The sequence below is a fragment of the Rhododendron vialii genome, chromosome 12a (genome assembly GCF_030253575.1).
Source record: "Rhododendron vialii isolate Sample 1 chromosome 12a, ASM3025357v1".
Taxonomy (NCBI): domain Eukaryota; kingdom Viridiplantae; phylum Streptophyta; class Magnoliopsida; order Ericales; family Ericaceae; genus Rhododendron; species Rhododendron vialii.
This window is the reverse complement of record NC_080568.1, coordinates 35,484,354-35,507,203: the sequence shown is the minus strand read 5'-3', so window position 1 is coordinate 35,507,203 and position 22,850 is coordinate 35,484,354. Positions and strand designations below refer to the sequence as shown.

Sequence of the window (22,850 nt, the reverse complement as noted above, 5' to 3'; positions counted from 1 at the left end):
AGCCTTCGAGAGTTTGAAACATCACATGGGCTGCTATGACCAACCATGTGGTGGGAGAAGAGCGATGTGACCAACCATTTGGCAGATCCCGAAAGCATCACAGAGAAAGTTGCAATGTCATTTGGCATTGCATCAACACATGAATATGAGCCCTTATGTTGACTGTCAGCAAATTAACGGCCAATGGTCAGTGGCAGAAATGAAGCCAAAACTATTCCAATTGTCTACTACCTCATTATCCGTGTACCCGGGAGTAGTTTTTCTCTATCCCTTTTCATAAAGGTAGATTACCAAAATCTGGATTCGCACTCAATTTTTTCCAAGTTTCAAGACATGCCCAAATACTAAATTAACTGACACACAAACTGATAGGCATTTTTCGGTCTGCTGTCCTTAATGGGATAGTAAAAGCTTATAGTTAATCCTTTTGAGATCCGTGAGGGTTTGGAGTGAGTTCTTATGGGCACGCCCAAGGAGAGTAACCATCCCAATCATCCCCTCCACCTTTTACTGAGGAAAAAACAAAAAGGCCGCATGGCACAAACACTACTTGAAAGAGAGCAGATTGGTGAAATAGGGGCGTAGAGTTCCTTTTCCACTCGCTAAGAATAACCGGAGCCAATCCTTCCGCGTAAAAGTTTGTCACCCATTTCCCACTCACTTAACATTCACCAATAGTGTCCACAAACAAAGGAAAGAACACCGGGCATATTAAATTGTTGGTTTCCAGCAATAAACAGTCAAGTTGCAGAAGCAGAGACACAAAAAGATTCTAAACAATTGGTTACGTATTGCAAATTAAAGGAGCAAAGAACACAAATCAAAAGCATATGACAGACACTTCAGACAGGACGCGGGACAAAGGGTGTCCAAAAAGGTATACAATGGAACTGCAGATCCACAGCCTAGTCTCTTAATAAAAAGATAAAGAACTACACAGCTAAAAGCCCGAATGTTTTGATACTGCAGACGATAAATTAAAGCAGCATTCCCCACCAATCCCTACCCAGGTTGCATCTGTACAGCTCCTCCCACAACGAAAGATGGTCTCAGCTACACCTCTACTTCTCTATTCACAACCCCATAAAATTTACACAAGTGATGATGAGCCTGCACATCCAAACAGTTGAATTAGAATATCATCTCCATTGAGGTTCACATAGAATCAGCATTTCAACTTGAAAATCAGGATTCGAACCAACTTCCAGCACATGTAACATAAGATAATCAACCTCAATACAAACTCTGATACAGCAGAAATCAAGTTTTACCAATGCCATATTTCACAAATGAAAGGCAATTGAAAGGCCTACCAAGTACAATACTCCTATTCGATTTATGAATTAATCTCAATAGCATTAGTTCCGTTTTACAAATTACGTCTAATATACTCCTTCATAAGGGGGTATCCAGGGTAGGGAAAAACCCAGGGGTAGATTTATATAGACCATATTGCTTAGTTAATTAGTGCAGACAACAATTAGACCACGATATCGATTTCTTGTTTCTTACGTGATTATTGATCTCATTTCTCATAAAGCTATTCATTTGTAAATTTGCAAGGTAACTCAAAATCAATATGCAGCTAAAAAGCAAAACCAAACTGACCCCAGAAGCCAGGTTAGTCAGAAACGTGTGTTATCCTTCCTCCTCCGCAGACTGTGATGTACTTGTGGAAGCTGACTCTACCTCTGCAGGATCTGGAGATGCATCTGCAATCAGAAGGTAAAAGATGGTGCAAAGAAAATCAAAATCTGTCATGAACATAAAATGAAAGGTATTTGATAATGTCTGAGCACCGTAGCTACATTTACAATAAAAACCATACACGGCTTGTTGATTAGCCGGATTGGGAGATGCATCTGCAATCAGGAGGTAAATAATGGTGCATAGAAAATTAAAATCTGTCACGAACATAAAAGGAAACAACATTAATAATGTCCGAGCACCATAGTTACACTTAAATAATTGATAACACTACATTTGGCTTGTTGATTGGCCAGATTAGGCAAAGGATATTAGGATTGACTTACGAATCAATAGAAACCACTTTTCCAGTATTTGAAGGCGATGATTGATGGCTGAAATACATACCTCGTGGACAGCAAATTTTGCAAAACATGTGGTGTACTAGGGGGTGGAATTGCTGATCTTCCAGTATTAGTCCATTGGGATTACTCATCCCGCGAGATTACAAATCCTTAGATACTATCATCAACATGGTCATACTATATCAAGGGCAAAGTCTACTTTCACCCCTATGATTATCGCTATGTGCAGATATCCCCTCATGGTTTAAAACTGACCACATAACCTACCTGTGGTTTTGAAAATGTGCAGATAGAACCCCTGTCGTCATGTTTTCCATCCATATTAACGGAGTTGTATCTCACACACCCTTAGAATGTAATCTGAGTCGTTCATAATGTATTAAATAAAGAATAGAGTATCTATGTAAAAAATCATCTCGATCAGGCATCAATAACCTAGTGATATAATTTTTAGTAAATTTTAATTTCATAACAAAATCGATTCGACCATAATCTTTTCATTTTTTGATTGATTTGAATTTTAATATAGATGTAGTACTCGTCAAAATTTACAATATCAACGGTTTGGATTCAATTTTTTGTATAAGGGATGGTGTGGTTAGATTTAAAAAAGAAGAAGAATCAAGGGACAGTAAATCGGTCTTTTAATGTTGTGTCCATTAATATGGATGGAAAACATACGGTAAGAGGTCTATCGGCACATTTTCCAAACCACAAGTAATTTATGTGGTCAATTTTGAACCATGAGTGGGGTATCCGCACATGGCGATAACCACAGGGTCTGGACCTTGCCCTTATATCAACCTATAATACTTTTTAAGTACATCCCTTAGAATTTAGAATGAAATTATCCCTACCAACGGCACCTTAAACCAAGAGCATGTGATGAGAAGCAATTTGTTCCCAATAAAATTAAAGAAACTCATTTCCTTTCCTTCACTGTCTATCTAACAATATCTTTGCATTTCACCAAAACAAACAAAAAATTGCAGTATACCACGACTAGAATGAGTAGGTACTGTAGGTAGTTTTAACGTACGTATACAAACGACCAAAAAGGCAATATGCATGTTTAGGGCCCTCCTATTCCATGTATAATAAAATTAAGAAGGTAGTATAGTAAATAGTAATAATAGTCCTGATAGAGATGAGAGAAGAAAGATGAGGAGGGATGGGTCTTTAAGTACCATCATTATTATTGAGAAAGAAAGCGGAGGAAGGCCAGCCGCGAGAAGTGGCGAGCGACATGAGCTCCTCGTCGGTGAGAGAATTGGCCAACTTCTCTAGCAAATCGGCGATACCGTAGGAGGATCGTTTACGCGGAGGAACCCAATACGAGGATCCGGGGAGCAAGGGAAGCCAATCAGGAGCGGATCTCCTTTCTATTATACGGTGGATGGCGTCCTCTATCCTCTCAACCGCCAATAATGTCTCCGCTGACTCCGATTGACTCGATTGACTTCGGAAGGCTACCAACCGATGATGATGAGATGTACTGCTTGTCGTTGATGATGGTTTCGAAGAAACTAGAGGAGAACAAGTTCGGATTACGGATCGATACATAGATCTGGCCATGTTGCAACGACGACGATGATGCAAACAGATTCTAGAGAGAGGGAGAGACGAGGAGGAGGAGGAGGAGGATGAAGCGGAGAGATAAAAAGAGAGAGGAGGGTATTCGTATTGGGAGTGGTGAAGAAGATTGATCATTGTTTATTTATCCGATTTGTTTCGCTCATAAGCATATGTACAGTACAAGCCGACACTAATCCTTTAACATTTTGAAACTTACTTTTAATTTACGGCACAATTTTTAATAAATTTTTCATTTTATCTCTTTCTACTTATTAGCATTCAAACTTTCAAAAATAATTTTTTAAAGTGTAAACCAAACAAAGCCTATTAATTGTGTAAATTGTGCTAATTTCCCTTGACGTATATGAAAATTAAAAATACCTTCCCTAAATTGTTTTAAATTACATTAACCTCTCTTAATTTTTCGGACACTAAAAAGTTAAAGAGCCATAGGAGAGTCATTACTCCCTAATCCTCTCTCGCAATAGACAATTGGCCCTGTTCTAGAAAGGCCCTTAAAAAATACTCTGGGAACGATGTGATGATTAAAGATGTGCCCAAGCTATCCCTACATACGCTATGGCTTGCTTTTGTTTCCCGAAAAGGTAGTGGATAAACTGAACTCCTTGATCAGGAACTTCTGGTGGAAAGGGGACCTGGAGAACAGAGGGATTTACTGGGAAAGCTGGGACAAGATGGTTGCTTCTAAAAAGGCATGGGGTATGGGTTTTCGCGATTTCAGAGCTTTCAATGAGGCTCTCTTGGCAAAGCAAGCTTGGAGGATCCTCATGAATCCCAATTCGTATTGGGCAAGAATGATGAAAGGAATTTATTTTCCCAATTCGTCTTTCCTAGTTGCTACGAGGGGAAAAAAGGCATCTTGGGCATGGTCAAGTCTATTAAAGGGAAGAGAGATTCTTGTGCAATGGTTGAGAGGCAGGTGGGTGATGGTCATAGCATAAGCTTCTGGGAGGACAAATGGGTTCATTCGCTTCCTAACTTCAAAATTTCCTCTCCAAAGCCTATTGAATGTGATATCCATTTGGTGTCTGACGCTATTATTCCAAGATTGGGTGTGTGGAATTTTGACAAACTAAATGGAGTTCTAGTGGAAGACGAAATCTAGGCAATTGCCAAGATTGCTTTGCTTATTTTTCCTCGATCAGACAACCTCATCTGGCATTACAACTCTCAAGGCGTGTATACTGTCAAGTCTGGCTATAGAATAGCTCTGCAGAAAGCTGGCAGCACCTTAGACAAGCCTGAATCTTCTTTCAAGCCCAACAAGCACCTCTGGAAAGTGATTTGGAAATTACAGGTCCCTCCAAAAATTCGATACTTCTGGTGGAGACTGTGCAAAAACAGCTTGGCAACTAAAGAAAATCTGTTAAGAAGAAGGTGTGCTCCTTCCCCTCAGTGTCCTATTTGTAATGAGAATGTGGAATCAGTCGAACACTTGCTTACTCAAGGCCCTTGGTCGAGACCGGTGTGCTTTGGTAGTGATCTTAACTCCATTGTGGCTCCGGAAAAGTGTCCCTCCATGCTCATTTGGACCTCAAATATTATTGATAGCAGTTCCAGTCTTAAGGAAGCTGCTGGGACGATTGGTAAGGTGGCGGTGAGATAATAGACGGGTCTACCTCTTCCTTTTTTTCATCCTCAGTCTTACATGGGGAACTTGAAGCAATTAGAAAGGCGTGTTTTATGGGTCTCAAGTTGAGGGCTAACCCGGTGGTGATTGAATCTGACAGTAAGGTGGCTATAATGCTGTGTGTTTGAACTTGTGCCCCCTGGGAAGTCTGCTCTGTAGTGATGAATATTCGGGAGCTTGCTCTGCAAAGGAACCTGAAGTTGGAGTGGGTTAGAAGATCTGGAAACAAAGTCGCTCATCATGTAGCAAAGTTGGCCTCAAAAGGAATTCTCAACCATGCCTGGGTAGCCAATCCTCCTGTTTGTTTACCTTTTTTTTTATGTTCAGATGTTTCTCTTTCTGAGTTGTAGCCCTAAGGGCAATTTCTAATGATAAAAAAAAAAAAAAAAGAGTATTTATTTGTAATTTTTAAACTTAAAAATGATAGGCTTACTGGAACAAAAAAAATGCAATATGAATCTTATTTGATGAACTATCAAACCTTGCAAAAAAAATTAAAAAATTATTTTCGTAAGCTAATTATTTTTAAGCTTTAAAATAGTTCCTTATTTTTTAAGTGCTTATTTGAATTTCTAAAACGGAGTCAAAGGAAAGTGAAAAATTCTGATCTAGAGTTACGGTTTGAGATCCACATATCTATCTTGATTTTTTAAAATGGCCAAAAGGGGATTGGACAACTACCATGCCACTTATATCGAGACGACTTTCATCGACTACATATTCGCAACTTCATTTTCTTGGGTGGAGATTGAATGAATAGGCTATTTTATTTATTTCTTTTTTTTTACTGTTGTTTTTTCACTCTCCTCCCTTTGTGGAGTGTTACCCCTCGCATTACCTAGATTTCATTTGTGCCTACTTAGGTCTAGTTCCGCTTTCTTTCTAAATCTTTTTTTTCAAAAACAAGGTATTTTTAAACTTAAATATAACGAAAATGAAAAATAATTTTTTATTTTTTTTTGTACCGTTTAAAAGATCTCAATGAGATCTATCAAATAATATCAAATTAATAGAAAAATTATTTGCGTAAACACATGATTTTTGAACTTGAAATTACCTTCTTTTTTTAAAAATTCTTTTTTAAAAGAAAGTAGAACACCCCCTAAGAGCATCCCCAATGGGGATGTAAAACTGAGCTCTATACTTATAATAGAACCTGGATGCCAAAAAAATCCCTCCAATGGGGATGTAAAATAGCAGAAATCTGGATGTAAAATGGCATAGATGGAAAGGGAGATGTATATTTCCATCCCGTTTTGGCTACAGCTATAAATTACAGGTCATCAAACATCATCAAATCCAACTGCAATACCAGAAAAATGGACGACCGGAATTACCTATATTCGCCGGATAGTTGGCCGGAATTTGTTCCTCGTCGCCGGCTTCTGCAAATACTCGTCGGAGTGACCAAAAAATGCCGGAATCGAGTGAGAGAGAGAGAGAGAGGTGAGAGAGGGAGAGAGAGCCGATGAGAGACAGAGATATCAACGGGAACAGTCGGTGATCATCAACATAGGGGAGCTAGGGTTTCATCTCGGTATTCAACGGGAACAGTCGGTGAGAGACAGAGATATCAACGAGAGAGAGAGAGAGAGAGAGAGAGAGAGAGAGAGAGGGGGGGGGGGGGGGGGGGGGTTTCCACCGACTGGTTCTCGTAGAGAGAGAGAGAGAGAGAGAGTAAGAGGGGAATTTCAGAAAAAAAAAAAAATGGGACAGAAGTAATTTTTTTTTTTTTCGGAATTTTTTTTTTAAGTCCTTGATTATTGGATACCAAAATTATTTTTCAACGGAAGTAATACTTGAATTAGGGTTGAGAAAATTGAGGAAAATTAAGGAGATGAAAACTTAGTTAATTATCCATCCTTTTTTTTACATCTCACCATTGAATAGAGGTGGATTCTATTTTACATTCAACTAACTTTTAACCACTTTTTACATCTAAAATAACTATCCATCCACTTCTAAAATACATCCCCATTGGGGATGCTCTAAGGCTCCGTTCTACAACTAAAATAAGTATTTATTTTTTATTTTTTAATTAAATGTGTTATATTATGAGAGAATGACATATCTCGTAAAGAGAGAAATAAATACTTACTACCTCCGTTCCGCAATGACAATTCCACTTTTTATCTATTACCTCTTTTCAAATCAAAAAATTAACTTCTTCCGTGCATAATTTTTTAAATTTTTTCTCACTGTATTAAAGATCTCGATTAGTACTTTAATTTGGTTCGAAAAATTATACACGGAAGTAGTTGATTTTTTTTATTTGAAAAATGACACATATTTTGTGATGGACTCTCAATATAGAACGAAAAGAGTAAAAAATAAAAACCTTAGCCAAACATAACCTTATGCTTTGTTCTCTTTACAACTAAAAAAGCATTTTTTAAAAAATTTCCCCTAGATTCTTCATGCTTTCAACATTTCTCTCTCAATTTCTCTCTATTTATTACCCCTACTATTTTTCAAAAAAAATTTCAAATCTCAATGGGTTGTTGTAAAGATCCTCTACTGCCAAGTCTTTGACTGGCCCAATGCCCAACCTTATTGTTGGTCTGGTTTCACAACACGTGCCATTGAGTTTGTTCAGCACATGTGCCGATGTCTAGATTTTGTTCTTTCATATATCTTGTTGTGATATCTTTATTGCCTTTTGGCTTTTTAGAATGAAATTGTCTTTTGTTAAAAAAAAGACAGAAAAAAGGGATGCGAAGAGAATTTCTCATAAACTACCATCCAATTGCTATGTAGCATAGCAATGTGTTTTCTGTACTTTTTTAAGAAATTCACATGGCATCCTCCTACACTTTCGCCTCCTCTCCGCCCTATATGATTCTATCATCATTGTGCAAAAGACAAACTGAACAAGGATGAGATAGTTGTGGTATTAACAAAAAAAGATGCCAGTCTTTTTCTTTCTTACTTACATTAGAAGTATGCCTTCTACACAGGTTAGATTGGTCTCTCCTATTTTGTTTTGTATTATTTTTTGCTACCATTCCGTTGGCTCATATATTGAGCCCCTTACATATTCATGAATTTCTTTAAAAAATGATAAAAGCACAAAAAATAACAAAAAAAAATCAAACTAAAAGGATACAATTATGACTATAAATGTAAAAAAATATGATTGAAATTATGGAGGTGCATGGGAGTTGAACAACACACTCCTAATAGCATGACAATATTATGTGACCACTGAACCAAGTATCTAGTTTGTATTTTTATTTGGAAATATTCTAATATTAATATCTAAGGTACATTACAGTGGAGCCTCAATTTTGGACCAAAATTTGGGGGCCGAAAGCGGTTGCTTTCCTCGCATACCCTATAAGCCGGCCCTGCATCCCGGCATCCCCATTGATAGTTTGGCAAGGGAATAAAAAAAATCATAAGAAATTACATATCTAAGCTTCTCTTTTTGTCATTTAAAGCTAAATAACTTGTATGTATCCTGAAGGATTACACGTTAGTTCCTTTGTCCTAATTTATTTATATCCTTTTTTTTATTTTTTTAACGTCTCATATTGTTTGTCCAAATTTAAATTGATTTTGAAATACTCTCTTAATGCGCTCTCTTACACATTGGACATAGTGCACTCTCATCCAAATAAATTGGAATGGAGAGGGTGTATTACAAGAGATACCAATTATTCTTTCTTGAAGAGCAAACGTTAGAATTAAGGATGCAAAGTTTTGGTGAAAGAAATAATAGGTCAAATTGGAACTTTTATGGAAAGAAAAGTGAAAGAAGAGAAAATTGTTGAGAAGAAAATATGATGAAAATATAGAGAGAAATGTATTGTGCTTGTAACTTTGTTTTCTTATTTTGTTCTCACCTCTCTTTGCAAACCCAGGTAAGGGGAGAGAAACCCTTATTTTTCCTAAGATCCAAACAAGGCTTAATAAGAATGTGTATTGTGGAGCTCCCTTTCCCTATGCCTGAGAAGGTGGAAGACGTCTTTTTATTTAACTTTTCTCCTCCCTCTAATATCTATATTTCGATTAATTTTGGTTATTGTATTCATGTCAATCCATCCATATTCTCTATCAGGCTTTAGAAAGGTATTGCCGGACAAGAGACAACACGCCAGTTGTTGCGGCTGTCTAAACTCTAAAGAGGGGAAGAGGTGGAAAGGGGGGAGAGAGAGAGAGAGAGAGAAGAGAGAGATGAGATGAAATCACACTGGATGGATTCCTAACAGAGACCTCTCCATGTACAAACAAACTGGTACCCATACGCACATAACGTACACATACCTTGTCTCCAAATCTCCCTCAGATTTCAACTCCAACATCTTCTCCCACTTCAGGTACATTCAAAAGTAAAGTACAATCTCCTGTCATTCCCAACGTCTTATCCCCCAACTCTCTTTTTACTCTATCTTCTTCGATCTACTACTCAAAATGACCGATCTTTTTCGTTTCCCAGTCTTTGTTCAAAATTTTGAAATGGGTATGCTTTCTCTCTTTGATTTTGCTTCCTCTAAAATTAGGGTACTCAGTACTGTGTCTTACTAGTACGGTAGATAAATCTGGATATAGAGATGTGGCCTCATTTGTGTGCTCTGATTTTTCCATTCTGGATCTCCTAAAATGTTGGGTTTCATCTGATGTTCTTTTGACCAAGAGTTGGTAAGCTTTCTTTGGCGATTTGTTGTGTACAGTTATGTTTCTCTCTCTCTGATCCGAACTAACTTCTACCTATTTTAGTAGATGCATCTATTTACATACGTGTGTGCGCGCTACCATGTTTGGAATCTGGGAGACTGGTGGGATTGAAATCATTCCTCCTTTTTGTGTTGACTCTGGGTTCTGTTTTAGCCCTTAGGGAGTCCCGAGAATCTGGAAACTTGTTTAATTCGTTTTTTTTTTCCTTCCTTCTCGCTCTCTTCTGAATTTGATTACCTCAAATGTGCTCTTGATTTGCGTTGCACTGCTGTCTTTTGATTTGGTGTCTAGGTTTTATCTGGGCAGTATAATCTCCTCAAATTTGGCTTTTAATTTTCTGATCTAGCTCTTATTTGTTTTATGATAATGCAATAAAATGGGTTTTTGATTTGGTTTTCTTTTAGGATCTGAGGTAACTTGTTTTTAGAACTCTTATCATATCAATAATGGAAGCCAAGAAATTCTTGCTTATGTGAGCCGAAAGGATGTTTTTAATGCAATTTGGTTTAGCAGTTGATGTGTGGTTTTGATGTTTATTCATTGTGACTCACATTCTTTATGTCTTTATTTCTTTATATGCTCATTTCGTGTCTTATAAGTTGGTGGAAAATGATTATTATGGAAGTTGAGATGTTTACCTCTTTCTTGGTTATCCATTTGTCCGGATCCCCTGCTTTTTGTTGTACAACAGCACTCAAAGTTGGTTTTAACTTTTAACTACTGATCACTTATGGTACGACGAATCTTATTTTAAATTTTTCCTAGCTGCTTGGCATGTAGTAGGTATCCGGTTCACTGCTTTAGGTATCACTGCTTTATAAAAGGTTACTGATAATTGGGTTCAAAGTCATAATGTTTTTGGGTAATCGAATTGAAGTTTCAATGGTTCTTGAGTTATAAATGGAAAAATCGTTTCTCAGGTTCGTGCTTTTCATTAAAATCTGCCTGAAATTATTATCTGTTTTTACTGTGGTGGAATGTTGGTATGCTAAGATCAGCTTATTCAGTACCCGTAACTTCTTTCTCATTCAGTAAATGATTCTCTCTGCTACATGTTGAATTCTGTTCAGCCCTCCTTTCATGCTTTGTTTACGGCAGATTTAAGAGGTTTAGTGAACATTTATGAGTTTTGATACTTGGTTCTTGATTTGGTATTACGTATTTGGAAGTTCTCCCTGGAGTTTTGGCTAGTGAATCATTGTTTGAAAAGTTTGTATTTCTTTCATTCTTGCAAGGGTTTTGAGGTATCCCAAGTCCCAACAATATACTACAAGTGGAGTTTTCATTTTTCTGGCACACCGTGAAGAATCTTGATGGGTTCCAGATTCCCATCTCATCAGCTCAGCAATGGCCTATATGTATCGGGAAGGCCAGAGCAGCCAAAAGAAAGGACTCCAACTATGAGCTCAACTGCCATGCCCTACACTGGCGGTGATATCAAAAAGTCGGGAGAACTTGGGAAGATGTTTGATATCCCAATGGAAAGCTCTAAGTCGAGGAAATCTGGACCTATTAGTGGTCCTCCTTCAAGAACTGGATCTTTCGCGGGCGCTGCTTCACATTCTGGACCGATCTCTAATGCTGCAGCTAGGGCTAGCTATTCCTCGTCAGGTCCTGTAACATCTGCTGGCGCTACTGGTTCAGCTTCTGTGAAGAAGTCGAATTCTGGACCATTGAACAAACATGGGGAACCCATCAAGAAGTCATCAGGCCCTCAATCTGGTGGAGTAACACCAGTTACTCGACAAAACTCAGGTCCTCTTACTCCAGTTCTCCCTGCAACAGGTCTCATAACTTCTGGTCCCATCTCTTCGGGCCCACTAAATTCATCTGGGGCCCCAAGGAAGGTTTCTGGTCCTTTGGACTCAATGGGATCAGTTAAAGTACAGGGTTCCTCCGTCACTCACAACCAAGCTGTGACAACTCTCAGCCAAGATGATGACTATTCTTTTAAAAGGAATGTCCCAAAGCCAATCCTCTGGGCAATGATTCTGCTATTTGTGATGGGGTTCATTGCTGGTGGATTCATTCTTGGTGCAGTCCACAACCCTATTCTCCTCATCGTTGTTGTCGTTTTATTCGCCATAGTTGCTGCACTATTCACATGGAATGCATTTGGGGGAAGGAATGCTATTGTAGGTTTCATTGGCCGTTACCCAGATGCTGAGCTCAGAACAGCCAAAAATGGGCAATATGTGAAAGTCTCTGGGGTACGTAGTTTCTCATTAATGTCTAAACATTGACTTTCCCCTCATCCTAACCTTTTTAGGAGGGTGCATGAACAGGGATCAAGATCTTTAGTCGTTTAACTTTCTCACATTACCATGCATTTAGGTTACTGGGCTCCAATTTATTATGGTTTTTAATTCCCAAATTAGAGATAAAAGATTTTATAACAATATAGGACTGTTAAATGGCACGCCCCTTTATGGGACTGTTAAATGCAAGCAAGTAAATTTGGGTCCTAAATTGTGCACTAGATTATGCAGGGATCATATGATTCTAATAGAATTCACGATCTGAATTGAACTTTTTTCTGGTTGGACTTTAAGAGTTTAACATATTTGACAGTAGTATCTGACGTATGCAGAATGTTTTCAAGAATTATGCAAGTTTCCAACATGCATGATTCCTGTGCCCGTGTGCCATTTCGGTCTGGATTTACCATCAATGCAAAGAAATGTTGCACAACCTGGAGTTCCGTCTCAGTCAGCTTACTGTACCACCCTTGCCTATTTTGTTAATTCTGGCAAGCTTTGGACAATTCCAGTGAGTTTGCAGCATATCTCTAGTGTCTGGTTTCTGTCCATTAGAATAAAAGACCCAAAGGAAATAAATCTTGAGGTGATTAAGGGGTTGTTCGGATAAAGAATTGAGCTGGCTTTCCCGCCAAATATGGACAAAAAAGCCACAGTGGTTCGGCTAAAAAAGCCAACCTCAAAAAGCCTGAGCTAGCAAAGGAGTGAAATTACCAAAATGCCCTGGCTATTTGTCTTGCTCTAGCCTCCCAACACCGGGGTGGGGCGGGGGGTATTTTTGGAACACTGGGGTGGGGTCGGGGGAGGGTGTGTGTGTCAGAAGGGGTAAAAGCAAATGGCTTATTTGGGAATAAGCCAATAAGCCCAAAATCAGCCAAGTAGGGTTTTTTGTCCGAACAGCCCCTAATTCTGGTTCTAAGTTTCTAACAGAAGAGAGACAAAGGCAAACGGGTGAAGGAAAGTTGTGGATCACCTTTACAGAAGAAGATGGTTGTCCATGGAGATGGATGAATGACATTGTTGTTATTTACTTAGATGTTGTGGCTGGTGGTTTTCAAAAGAAAGCACAAGAAAGAGGAGAGTGGAGAGAGAAGATGGACGATATCATTAATAAATGAATGTCTGAAATCGGTTGAACCCTTTCTACGTTTTCTCCCTATTGTGCGTTCTTTTCACATGTATTTGAAAAGTAAGAAGGCTAGTTGTATGGAGTCAGAGTGTGTGTGAAGTGATGAGGTTAGGTGTTGAGGTTTTCAGGAAAGAATTAAAGAGATAGGGTGCTTTTATTCTCTACACGCATACACAGATGGGCACATTGATGGTTTCTGATGTTTTCAACTCTTTTGTTGTATTTTATGGGTTGTTACAAATTTTGTGCCATACAATCAATAGGATATTGTCGAGACATTAAAGCTATATCAGATCTCTTGTTGAAATATGTATATTGCCTATAGCAACAAATCCAAAATGGTATGCCAAAAAATTCTCGTATTGGATTGATAACTTGATAACTTTGCTATCAGGTTGATTGGATGTCGGTTTTCATAACCCTTCAATTGGTCTTATTATTAGCCAGTACGGTGTATACATACGTTACATTGTTAAAGACCAGTCAAAATATATATGTACACCTATACCACCTCATTATATATGCTTAATTGGCATCGATTTGAAGTGATTAACATATGGTTGCTAATATTCTTGAAGGTAGTCACATGTGGGAATGTGCCCCTTGAGTCATCCTTTGAGAGAGTTCCTAGATGTGTCTATACATCTACAAGTTTATATGAGTACAGAGGATGGGATTCAAAAGCTGCCCATGCTACTCATCGCCGATTTACATGGGGGCTTAGATCATCAGAAGTGAGTAACTGACTATTGCCTTAATTATTTTGTTGGATACAGTATCATCACAATGGATTCTTTCTCGATTCCTTGAGGTATACTTAACAAAATTTTGGATTTTGTAGTTGACAAACAACCATAACATTTCCTGTTGCCATGTTCATAATGGTTGAATATAAATTGATACAGATGGCTATCTCCTGAACACTTATTTAGTGTTCTTTGAAATTTTTCTTGAACACCTCTATAAGTTCAATGTGTCCTCTCTGGAACTGCTGAGTTTCACTGTTTTTTAACGCAATTTTCTGTTCATTTTCTTGGCAGAGGCATGTGGTTGACTTCTACATCTCTGATTTCCAGTCTGGGTTGAGAGCATTGGTTAAAACTGGTTATGGAGCAAGGGTGACTCCTTATGTGGAGGAATCTATTGTTGTGGATGTGGATGTTAACCTTTCGAATAAAGATTTATCTCCAGAATTCATGAGGTGGTTGGGAGAGAGGAACCTTTCTAGTGATGATCGAGTGATGCGATTGAAAGAAGGGTAAATTTGCTATTTAGTTGGAGACATCTCCGCTGCCACTCTTGGTAGTTCGTAGACACTACATACTAAAATGACATTACATGCTGCAATAAGTCATGCTAAGAATTCATTAGGAAATAACAATGAACTTTTGCCTGGTGTAGGAATATTATCGTTCAGGCAACCCTCATGTTTAGATGAGAAACCATCAGTTGAAAAGCAAGAAATTGAAAATATTTTGACGGGGAGGATAGGCCATTGTTTAAAATTAAAAGTCTTTTGATTTCTGTTTTGTTTTGTTGGGAGTCAAGGGAGTGCAACCCTACATTAGATCAATTCTTTGAAATGTTAGATATTGGGAAAATTAGCCATAAGGACAGTAAAATAGTTTTCATTTAGGAGAAGGACGCCAGCAAAATAGTTTTCAGTGGAAGTCCTTCAACTTTTTGAGTTTTTTAGCCGCAAGGCCAAAACATTTTTAGACACTTTCATAGGGTTTTAGGGTTCACTTTCCTATTATAGGGTTTTAGTGGTTTAGGCACTTTCATATATAGGGTATCCTAGGATTTTAGGCACTTTCATATATAGGGTACCCTAGGATTTTAGGCACTTTCATATACAGGGTACCCTAGGATTTTAGGCACTTTCATAAGGTACCCTAGAATTTTAGGCACTTTCATAGGGTACCCTAGTATTTTAAGCACTTTCATAGGCACTTTTGTCCTTATGTTTGATTGCAAAAGGTGCTTGTCCTTGAGCTCAAAAAATGTAAATATGAGGGATTTTTTGCTAAGTCTCCCTTAGATATTTTTGGAGTTTAGAGTGGTATGCAGGTCCTTTTACAATTTGGCCTTTTCTTTTTATATCTCGCTTTCTTGTGTTCATGGGTGGGATCCCCTAGATGCCTTTTGAAATAAAATTTTGTTACTTATCAAAAAAGAAGAAGAAATACTAGAACTCATGAGTTTGTTCATAGTTGAAAACACAGAATACACTTTCAGGGTAATTGGGTGCATAAACTCTTCATCACCGTCGTCATTTTAATTGTGCTTTTCTTCTCTGGTCCAAAGAACTGATAATGTTTCGCACACTCTACACTTCAAAGACTGATCCGTAGGATTTCCCACTTTCCAGTTTTATGTCATCTTCTTATCGTCTTAGAAAGTGTTGGTTTTATTATGTTTCATTGGGTGGCGTGTTTACCTTTGGAATGGCTGTTTGTGCTGTGCTAGGTACATAAAAGAAGGGAGCACGGTTAGCGTGATGGGAGTTGTTCAGAGGAATGACAATGTGCTTATGATAGTCCCGCCACCAGAGCCGTTCACCACAGGATGCCAATGGGCTAAATGTATACTCCCTGCCAGCCTTGAGGGTGTTGTTTTGAGATGCGAGGATGCTTCAAAAATTGATGTTATACCAGTCTAGTAATGTGTACTACTAAGCTATCTCATGTATTGCTCCTTGAAAAAATAGTTTGTTGATAGTGGCAGTGGTGGTTGTAATGGTGGGTAGTGATTCGGGTGACTTAATCGTATTTCATGTGCATTTATGTTTGTAGATATTAGGGTTCGTTTTTGTTGGTTTCCATAGAGTTGAAAGTTTCGGGAGGTTATAATTTTTTTTCTAGTTCTAACGGATTAAACATTCTAATGTACTGGGTATACTGTGGTAAAATAGAACTTGTGGATTATATATGATTTGTATCTCTATGGCTCGGCATAGATTTGATCCTAGCTACAACTTCCTCACCATGCAAACTAATTGCTATTGCTGGGAATGTCACACACACCTCCAATGTTTTTTCAGATTCGCAGGTTCCGTTCTTCCTCAGGTCTTTTGCTGCAAGTGAAGTTTAAGAATAGAGAAGAATTTTAGACCATCCAATTCTGAACCAAACACTTGAATCATCTCCTTCAGTCGAGTAAGCTTGCGCTGACCTTTGTGTGGTTTGGCTGCACCTGCACTATAACAACATAACATAACCCATCTAGTCCCCAATTATTGGGAGTATGGGCGGGGGATGATTAGAGACAGACCTAACCTTTGGCAACATATGCACAAAGTGGCTGCTCTCAGAACCCTAAACCTCCAAGAACCGAGGAGTACAGGGACATTTTGTTGAAGAACCATGCCCCCAAATCAAAGTCAAATGGCATCAGAGAGGGCGGGCCTAGAGACCCAAATCACTTTATGTGCACATTACCATACTTTTTTCATTGATAATTCAGAGCATTGGTATGCACAAAATGGCTGCACCTGCACTCTAAAAATGATATTCGGGAAAGTTGCAAGTCTTTGCTTCCTATTTTTATTGTTCTATATTAGTAGTAGAGGTCAATAATGTAGCATAATATCTGCAGATCACCATGAAATTCAAAAGCCAGAATGTAGATGTGGGTTTTTCGGGGGTGTGTTGGTGTTTTGAATAGGAGTACAAGTTATAGCTTTTAGTAATTATTTTTCTGGATGAAGGTTGAGAACATCCAACAATATTTGTTACTCGAATTCCCAACATGAATTAAGTCATTAGTGCTTTTCACCACTTGAGCTGGATTCCAGGTATTTACAAGTGATTGCAGACATATATGGAGAAGCCAGGTTGGGTAGAAGTGTTTCAAAGGTTGGCGTGTTTTTTTTGTTTTTTCTGCCGTTCATATGTACAAGTATGAGCTATTCTAGAGAATTTTACTATCCTCTTGAAGGGAACACAAGAATTTATTGAAATATACTTGCAGCAAATATTGGCTTGTTACAAAAGTTTGCGATTCTACATCTTTGTTCTATGTGGCTTAACGTGTCAAGTGTGTGCTAGTGTGTGTCATCCAATCTATAGTCAATTGTGGGTGGCGGATTCCTCATGTTTTAGCATTGATTGGCTCGAAAACGGGTTAAACTCATTTTAAGTACTTATTTTTTAAAAAGACAATTTAAAGCTCAAAAATAATGTGTCTGCGCAAATAATTTTTCTAGTAATATGGATTTTGTTTGATAAATCTTGTCGAGATCTTTTATACGGGGCAAAAAAAATATAAAAAAAATTTTATTTACATTATTTTTGAGTTTAAAAATATAAAATAAGTATTTATTTATTGAAGGTGTTCTGGAACGGGGCCTAAATCTTACTCGTTAATTTTTTTCCACTTTTTAGAAGAGCAAGAGATCGATCAAAAAACTACTGAGAGGCAAGAGACTGTGAAGATGTTTAACCTGTTCCTCTTGATTTACAAAACCCTTGAATTTCCAACAGACGAAAGTCATACATCCACTATATTCTTCCTGTGCAAGTCAAGACGACTGTATTTTGGTTGCAAAAAGGCTAATCCACTCAAATCGGTTCAATAAAGCTATGTTGTTAACCCAAGACCTAATCCTTAGCATTATTGAAAAATCTCATAATCCTACTAGAGGCATACGTTCTAACGAATTTACTTTTGTCACCTTCTCCTGTTGCTACTGCTAGTAGGAGTATCTTTTTTCATTGGATCCTTCCAACGACTTTAAATTGCAACCACAACCCCACCACCAAGTCCTCTTGATGCTTCATACTTTCTCCTTCTCAAATTATTGCTCATGTTTACTATTTGTTACATCTCGAAAAATTAGTTAATCTTAATTTATAATGTTGTTTTATATCAAATATGATCTTGTTTGATAGATCTCAATAAATTTTATTAAATAAAAATTTTGAAATCATAAAAACAAATTATATATTGTGACAATTATTTGAGTGACAAAAAGTGAAACATGAGTAACAATTTGGAACGCAGGGAGAATGTGCCTGTAATTACAAGCACCCGATTCTCACATTTTATTCCCTATAACCACTCATTTTCCTTATTAAAGATTACTCCATCCATTCATATTTTTTGGTCCATTTTCGGAATTTGTGTCATCTATATCTATATAATAAAACAGCTCAGTATTTGAATCATATGTACATAAAGCTAACGGCCCAAACTTATCCCTCATAAATTCAACGACTGAGAAGAGGAGTCCTAGGGCTGAAAAATCATATTTTTAATCTTCTCTAACATTTCCTATTCCAACTCTATTTTGTTATGGAAAGATAGAAAGCAATAAAATTTTATTGTAAAAAAAAAAGAGCCAGATTTTGAAAAGAAAAGTAATTTTTGAAACCTTAGCACTCTCTCTCTCTCTCCAAAGCAAAGCGAAATAATCTTCTTTAATTTTTCCTATCTCAACTCTCTTTTGTTATGGAAAGATAGAAAGTAACAAAATTTCATGTATAAAATTAGTGCAAGGCATATCGTAAACTAAACAAAAGGGTAAGAAATATTTTTGTTTATCGGTTGATCAATTTCAATTTTTTTTTTGTGTGTGTTTTTTTTGTAAACTAAACAAAAGGGTAAGAACAATCCTAATTTAAGAAAAAATCTTCCTGTATAAATCAGTTTCGTTGCCAGGAGTGGTCGATAGTTTCGCGATTCATTTTAGTTGTATTCAAAATGCGTTGCGTCGTCGTAAACTCTAGTGGTTTAAATAGTCTATATCTTTCAATTTATAAGGTTTCATAATTTTGAAAATTTCATATATAACTGATTGAGATCTATCAAATAAGATTCATATTGTATATTTTTAAAGATTCAAAATAAAAGATATGTATAATTTTTTAAAATGTGTGAAATAGTGAAAGTAGAGTAACAAACACAGATAAAGATAGTAGGAATAGTAATTATTTCCCTCTAACGGACAGATTAAAGTAAGCATGTAACCATATACTACTCCCTATAGGCTATAGCCACAGTGATTATATTTAAAATATCAAAAAAACTATGAGCAGAGACAATTCGCAGAGAACCATGCAGAGACAAACACGTTTGGCCCCATTTCGGGTCCCAAAAAAATTTAGAAAAATATTCATAAATTTTTGAATATTATTTTTATGGGGCCCTGTAAAAAATCAGCTTTAGTGGATATCGGTAAGTATTACTTTTTTATTCGTAAGGGCAAACTGAGCAGTTTCGCCCCTACGAATCAAAAAATAATACTTACCGATATCCACTGGAGCTGATTTTTTACAGAGCCCCATAAAATAATATTCAAAAATTTATGGATATTTTTCTAGATTTTTTTGGGACCCGAAATGGGGCCAAACGCGTTTGTCTCTGCGTGGTTCTCTGCGAATTGTCTCTGCTGTTAGCTGAGCTGTTAAAATATGTGGCTAGCTCATGATTATATTTATTGTTGACAATTAATAAAGCACGTACCTATCTAAAAATAACTTGAATCATAACGGCCACATGAAACACATGAAACCACAAATCCTACCCCAAAATAAATTACTCCTAAAAAAGAGAACACTGAGAATCAAGTAGAGCAGTACTGAGTTTCCGCCCAACCCTCCTCCGGTTGATCATGGCACCGGTTGGACTTGGACCTCCTCCGTTTGTTGCTCAAGACACGTGTGAGCTTCGACTCCCCGGCGGCAAATATCAGCTTGGCCGGCACCCCAGAGATCTCCTCAAGCCGCTTCAACACTTGCCACGTGGACGCCCCGCACAATCTCCAGCTGAACCAGAGCGAGGCAAAACCCTCAACTGATCACTCGAACAGACAACAAATGCTTTAACGGCTACCGGCACTATAACTCCGCTTACCATTCCACTAAACCCAAGTTTCAAACACCAACTTACCAGAATACCCTCCACCGCCTTCGAATGTTCCACATTTTTAGTAATACTACTACTAGGCCACGATCGTAGGGCAGTAGTTATCACTTTCGATTCCCTAGTAGTAGTAGTAGTAGTAGTACTAGTCTTGGCCTTCTTAGACGTAGGGGCAATACGAGTGCTGCTGGATAGTTCCATAACAGAGCTTGAAGAAGAGACGATTTTATCCATCTTGAGGCGATTGAGGTCAATGAGTACTGACGATCTTTTAGGAGGAGGAGTTGACGAGGACTCGGCGTACGACGAACAAGAGGATAGCTGTTGGAAATTGACTAGAATTCCTAAATTTGACTAGAATTTCTATTCCTATTCAGTTTAGGTTTATTTAGTATTTTCTTATAAATAGGAATCTTGATAGTTTTTAGGGTTACGGTCTTATGTTTAAAGGCCTAAATATTAGGATTTTGTTCACCTCTTAGGGTTCTACCAAGGGTTTGTGTCTCCTTTTTGGGTTCTACCAGAGATTTTTCCTAGATATCTGTTTGGTTTTTCAAGTAGAGTTACGGGTATAGCTGGCTCTTTATTTCTCTTCCCGTTTATAGTAAATCCTCTTGCTCTTTTCCTCGTGGAGTACGTTCTTGCTCGTTTCCTCGTGGAGTACGTTCTTGTTTTGTGCTTGAATGGAACCACGTATATCCTTGTGTTCTTGCTTTATCGCTTGTTGATTTGTTATATTCTCAATTTCGTGCTTGGCACAATAGGATAGTGAACGGGGGTTGTCGGCCTGGGAAGAGTCCTTGTGTGAGCACAAGCGACATACGGTCAGCTGGTGGGGATGAGGTTGGATGAATCCCGAACCGGACATGTGGTTTTCGGTGATAAGACATTTGCATTTGGAACAGAGAGGGCAGCGAACGTGACGGGCTACGAGGAAGTTGACCTGGTGTAACTTAGCGTCGCAGTTCCAACAGAGGTAAGCTGAATCGGAGGGGCAGTATAGAGCTGCTTCTTCACGAATGCACAAATCACAACCTCTGCAGCCTTTCATCTTTACCTGTGCAAACAAAAAGATACTAGGATGAAAACAATAATGTATTGAAGTGACACCTTTGGTCGATATGTAGTAATATGAGGAGAGAAAGAGGAAGAAGGCGGCCAAGTCTTGTGGTTTACGGGTAAATCTATGGGTTCCAGATGCAGGAAAAACTATGGTTGGAAAAAAATTTGCAGGATTTTCAAGACAGGGAGAGGGAAGAAGGAAGATTGCAATTTTAAGCAATATATGTGTGGTTGATCTTTCAAAAAATATATTATATAGTCTTTCTTTGGTACCAAATGTGGTCACGTTGTCAAAGGCCAATTCTCTACCATAAATTGGAGTAACTCTCAAAAGAACACAACACGTAGCAGAATTTGACGACGTTGTAGTCTTTCATTTGGATACGCGTCGAGCGATGTGAGGGTATTGCACCCAAGATCCTTTGTACCGAGAAATTGATGTATCTTTGTACCAAAATGTTTTGGGTCGTGAGATCGTGTGAGTTTTTTTAGTATGTTATATAAATTTTTTATGTGATTTAAGGCAGAAAATGCATTGCTACATAAGTGGAGAGAATTTCGGTAGAGGAGGATTCTATTCCGAGGGTGATGTGGTGGTACAGTGATTTGTCCAAAGACTAGAAATCTACAACAGCAACGTCCCAGGAAAGGAAAAACATGAGTGGTTAACAAAAAGGAAAAGGAGAATGGGACAGTTTGCTGCTTGCCGTTGATTGTGGGACCACAAGGTGTAATTTGTACGGACAGTTGGTGAATTACTGAATTCCCTTTGTGCTCGGCCACACAAATAGACCTGTCAATGGACCGGATTTAATCCGGATTCGATCCGAAAAATTTGATCCGGATTCGGATCCGATAAAGTCGATCCGATAATCCGAATCCAGTAATCCGGATTCGGATCCGATAAAGTCGATCCGATAATCCGAATCCAGTAATTCAATACGGATCCGGATCGGATTAAATCCGTTATCAATCCGAATCCGAACTTTATTTTTTAAATTTTTAAAATTTTTTTAAAAAAAATAGTATTTTTTTTTTTTGAAACAAAAAAATGTTTAAGAAGTTGTATTTTTATTTTTATTTTTATTTTTTTTTTGGAAAACATTTTTTTGTATTTTTTTGAAAAATACATATTTTTTTTTGCTAAAATTTTTGAAGTAAAAAAAGTTTCCGGATCGGATTCGGATTTTCGGATCGGATCCGGATTTTTCGGATCCGAATTACCACTATCGAATTTAAGTCTTATCAGATCCGGATCAGATTGGGTCTTATCGGATCCGGATTCGAATCGGATCCGATCCATTGACTGACCTACTTAGGTAATCTAAGTAATCATGATCTTAGTAATGCAATTCTTGATTGCAGTTCAATGCTCCAGTTGCTTGGGAGTGAAGTCAGACATATCCCGCGAGAAGCCAATCGTTGCGCCAATCTGCTAGCTAGACTTCCTTTGCAGCAATTTTAGTTTTGTTGTTTTTTCTTATTCCCCTAACTGCCTTGAGCAGCCTCTGTATGACGACTTTGTAGGGAAGAAATCCTCTCGGACTCGGGTTAAGTTGTAATATATGCTAGTACCTCTTCAA

At 37.9% G+C, this 22,850-nt stretch overlaps 3 protein-coding genes and 1 non-coding gene across 9 annotated transcripts in view; 1 reads left to right on the top strand and 3 right to left on the bottom strand.

Moving 5' to 3' along the window:
• Nucleotides 1–16,524, top strand: part of LOC131311661 (uncharacterized membrane protein At1g16860-like) — a 58,348-nt gene extending 41,824 nt beyond the window's left edge. Inside the window, exons 1-6 of one of the 6 annotated variants that reach the window (XM_058339190.1) lie at nt 9,169–9,233; nt 9,338–9,596; nt 11,190–12,164; nt 13,920–14,075; nt 14,382–14,599; nt 15,811–16,311. In XM_058339190.1, coding sequence (XP_058195173.1) covers nt 11,268–12,164; nt 13,920–14,075; nt 14,382–14,599; nt 15,811–16,003 — 1,464 coding nt within the window. In that variant the 5' untranslated portion in view covers nt 9,169–9,233; nt 9,338–9,596; nt 11,190–11,267 and the 3' untranslated portion in view covers nt 16,004–16,311. Of the gene's footprint in view, nt 1–9,168; nt 9,234–9,337; nt 9,919–11,189; nt 12,165–13,919; nt 14,076–14,381; nt 14,600–15,810; nt 16,312–16,384 lie in introns of those variants that run through there. The other 5 variants (XM_058339193.1, XM_058339192.1, XM_058339194.1 and 2 more) reach the window with 5 other exon arrangements.
• Nucleotides 694–3,774, bottom strand: LOC131311666 (uncharacterized). Its single transcript, XM_058339206.1, has 2 exons — nt 3,239–3,774; nt 694–1,712 (listed from the first exon to the last, which is right to left on the bottom strand). The coding sequence occupies exons 1-2, from the start codon at nt 3,759–3,761 to the stop codon at nt 1,639–1,641; spliced, it is 597 nt and encodes a 198-aa protein (XP_058195189.1). The 5' UTR covers nt 3,762–3,774; the 3' UTR covers nt 694–1,638.
• A 165-nt stretch (nt 16,525–16,689) lies between the features above and the next one.
• On the bottom strand, nt 16,690–16,797 carry LOC131312170 (small nucleolar RNA snoR100). The gene has a single exon (XR_009195747.1). It is a non-coding gene; the product is annotated as a small nucleolar RNA snoR100 (small nucleolar RNA).
• Nucleotides 16,798–19,837: 3,040 nt separating this feature from the next.
• On the bottom strand, nt 19,838–21,884 carry LOC131309726 (B-box zinc finger protein 32). Its single transcript, XM_058336320.1, has 3 exons — nt 20,965–21,884; nt 20,241–20,540; nt 19,838–20,136 (listed from the first exon to the last, which is right to left on the bottom strand). The coding sequence occupies exons 1-3, from the start codon at nt 21,254–21,256 to the stop codon at nt 19,907–19,909; spliced, it is 822 nt and encodes a 273-aa protein (XP_058192303.1). The 5' UTR covers nt 21,257–21,884; the 3' UTR covers nt 19,838–19,906.
• Between the last annotated feature and the right edge of the window lie 966 nt (nt 21,885–22,850).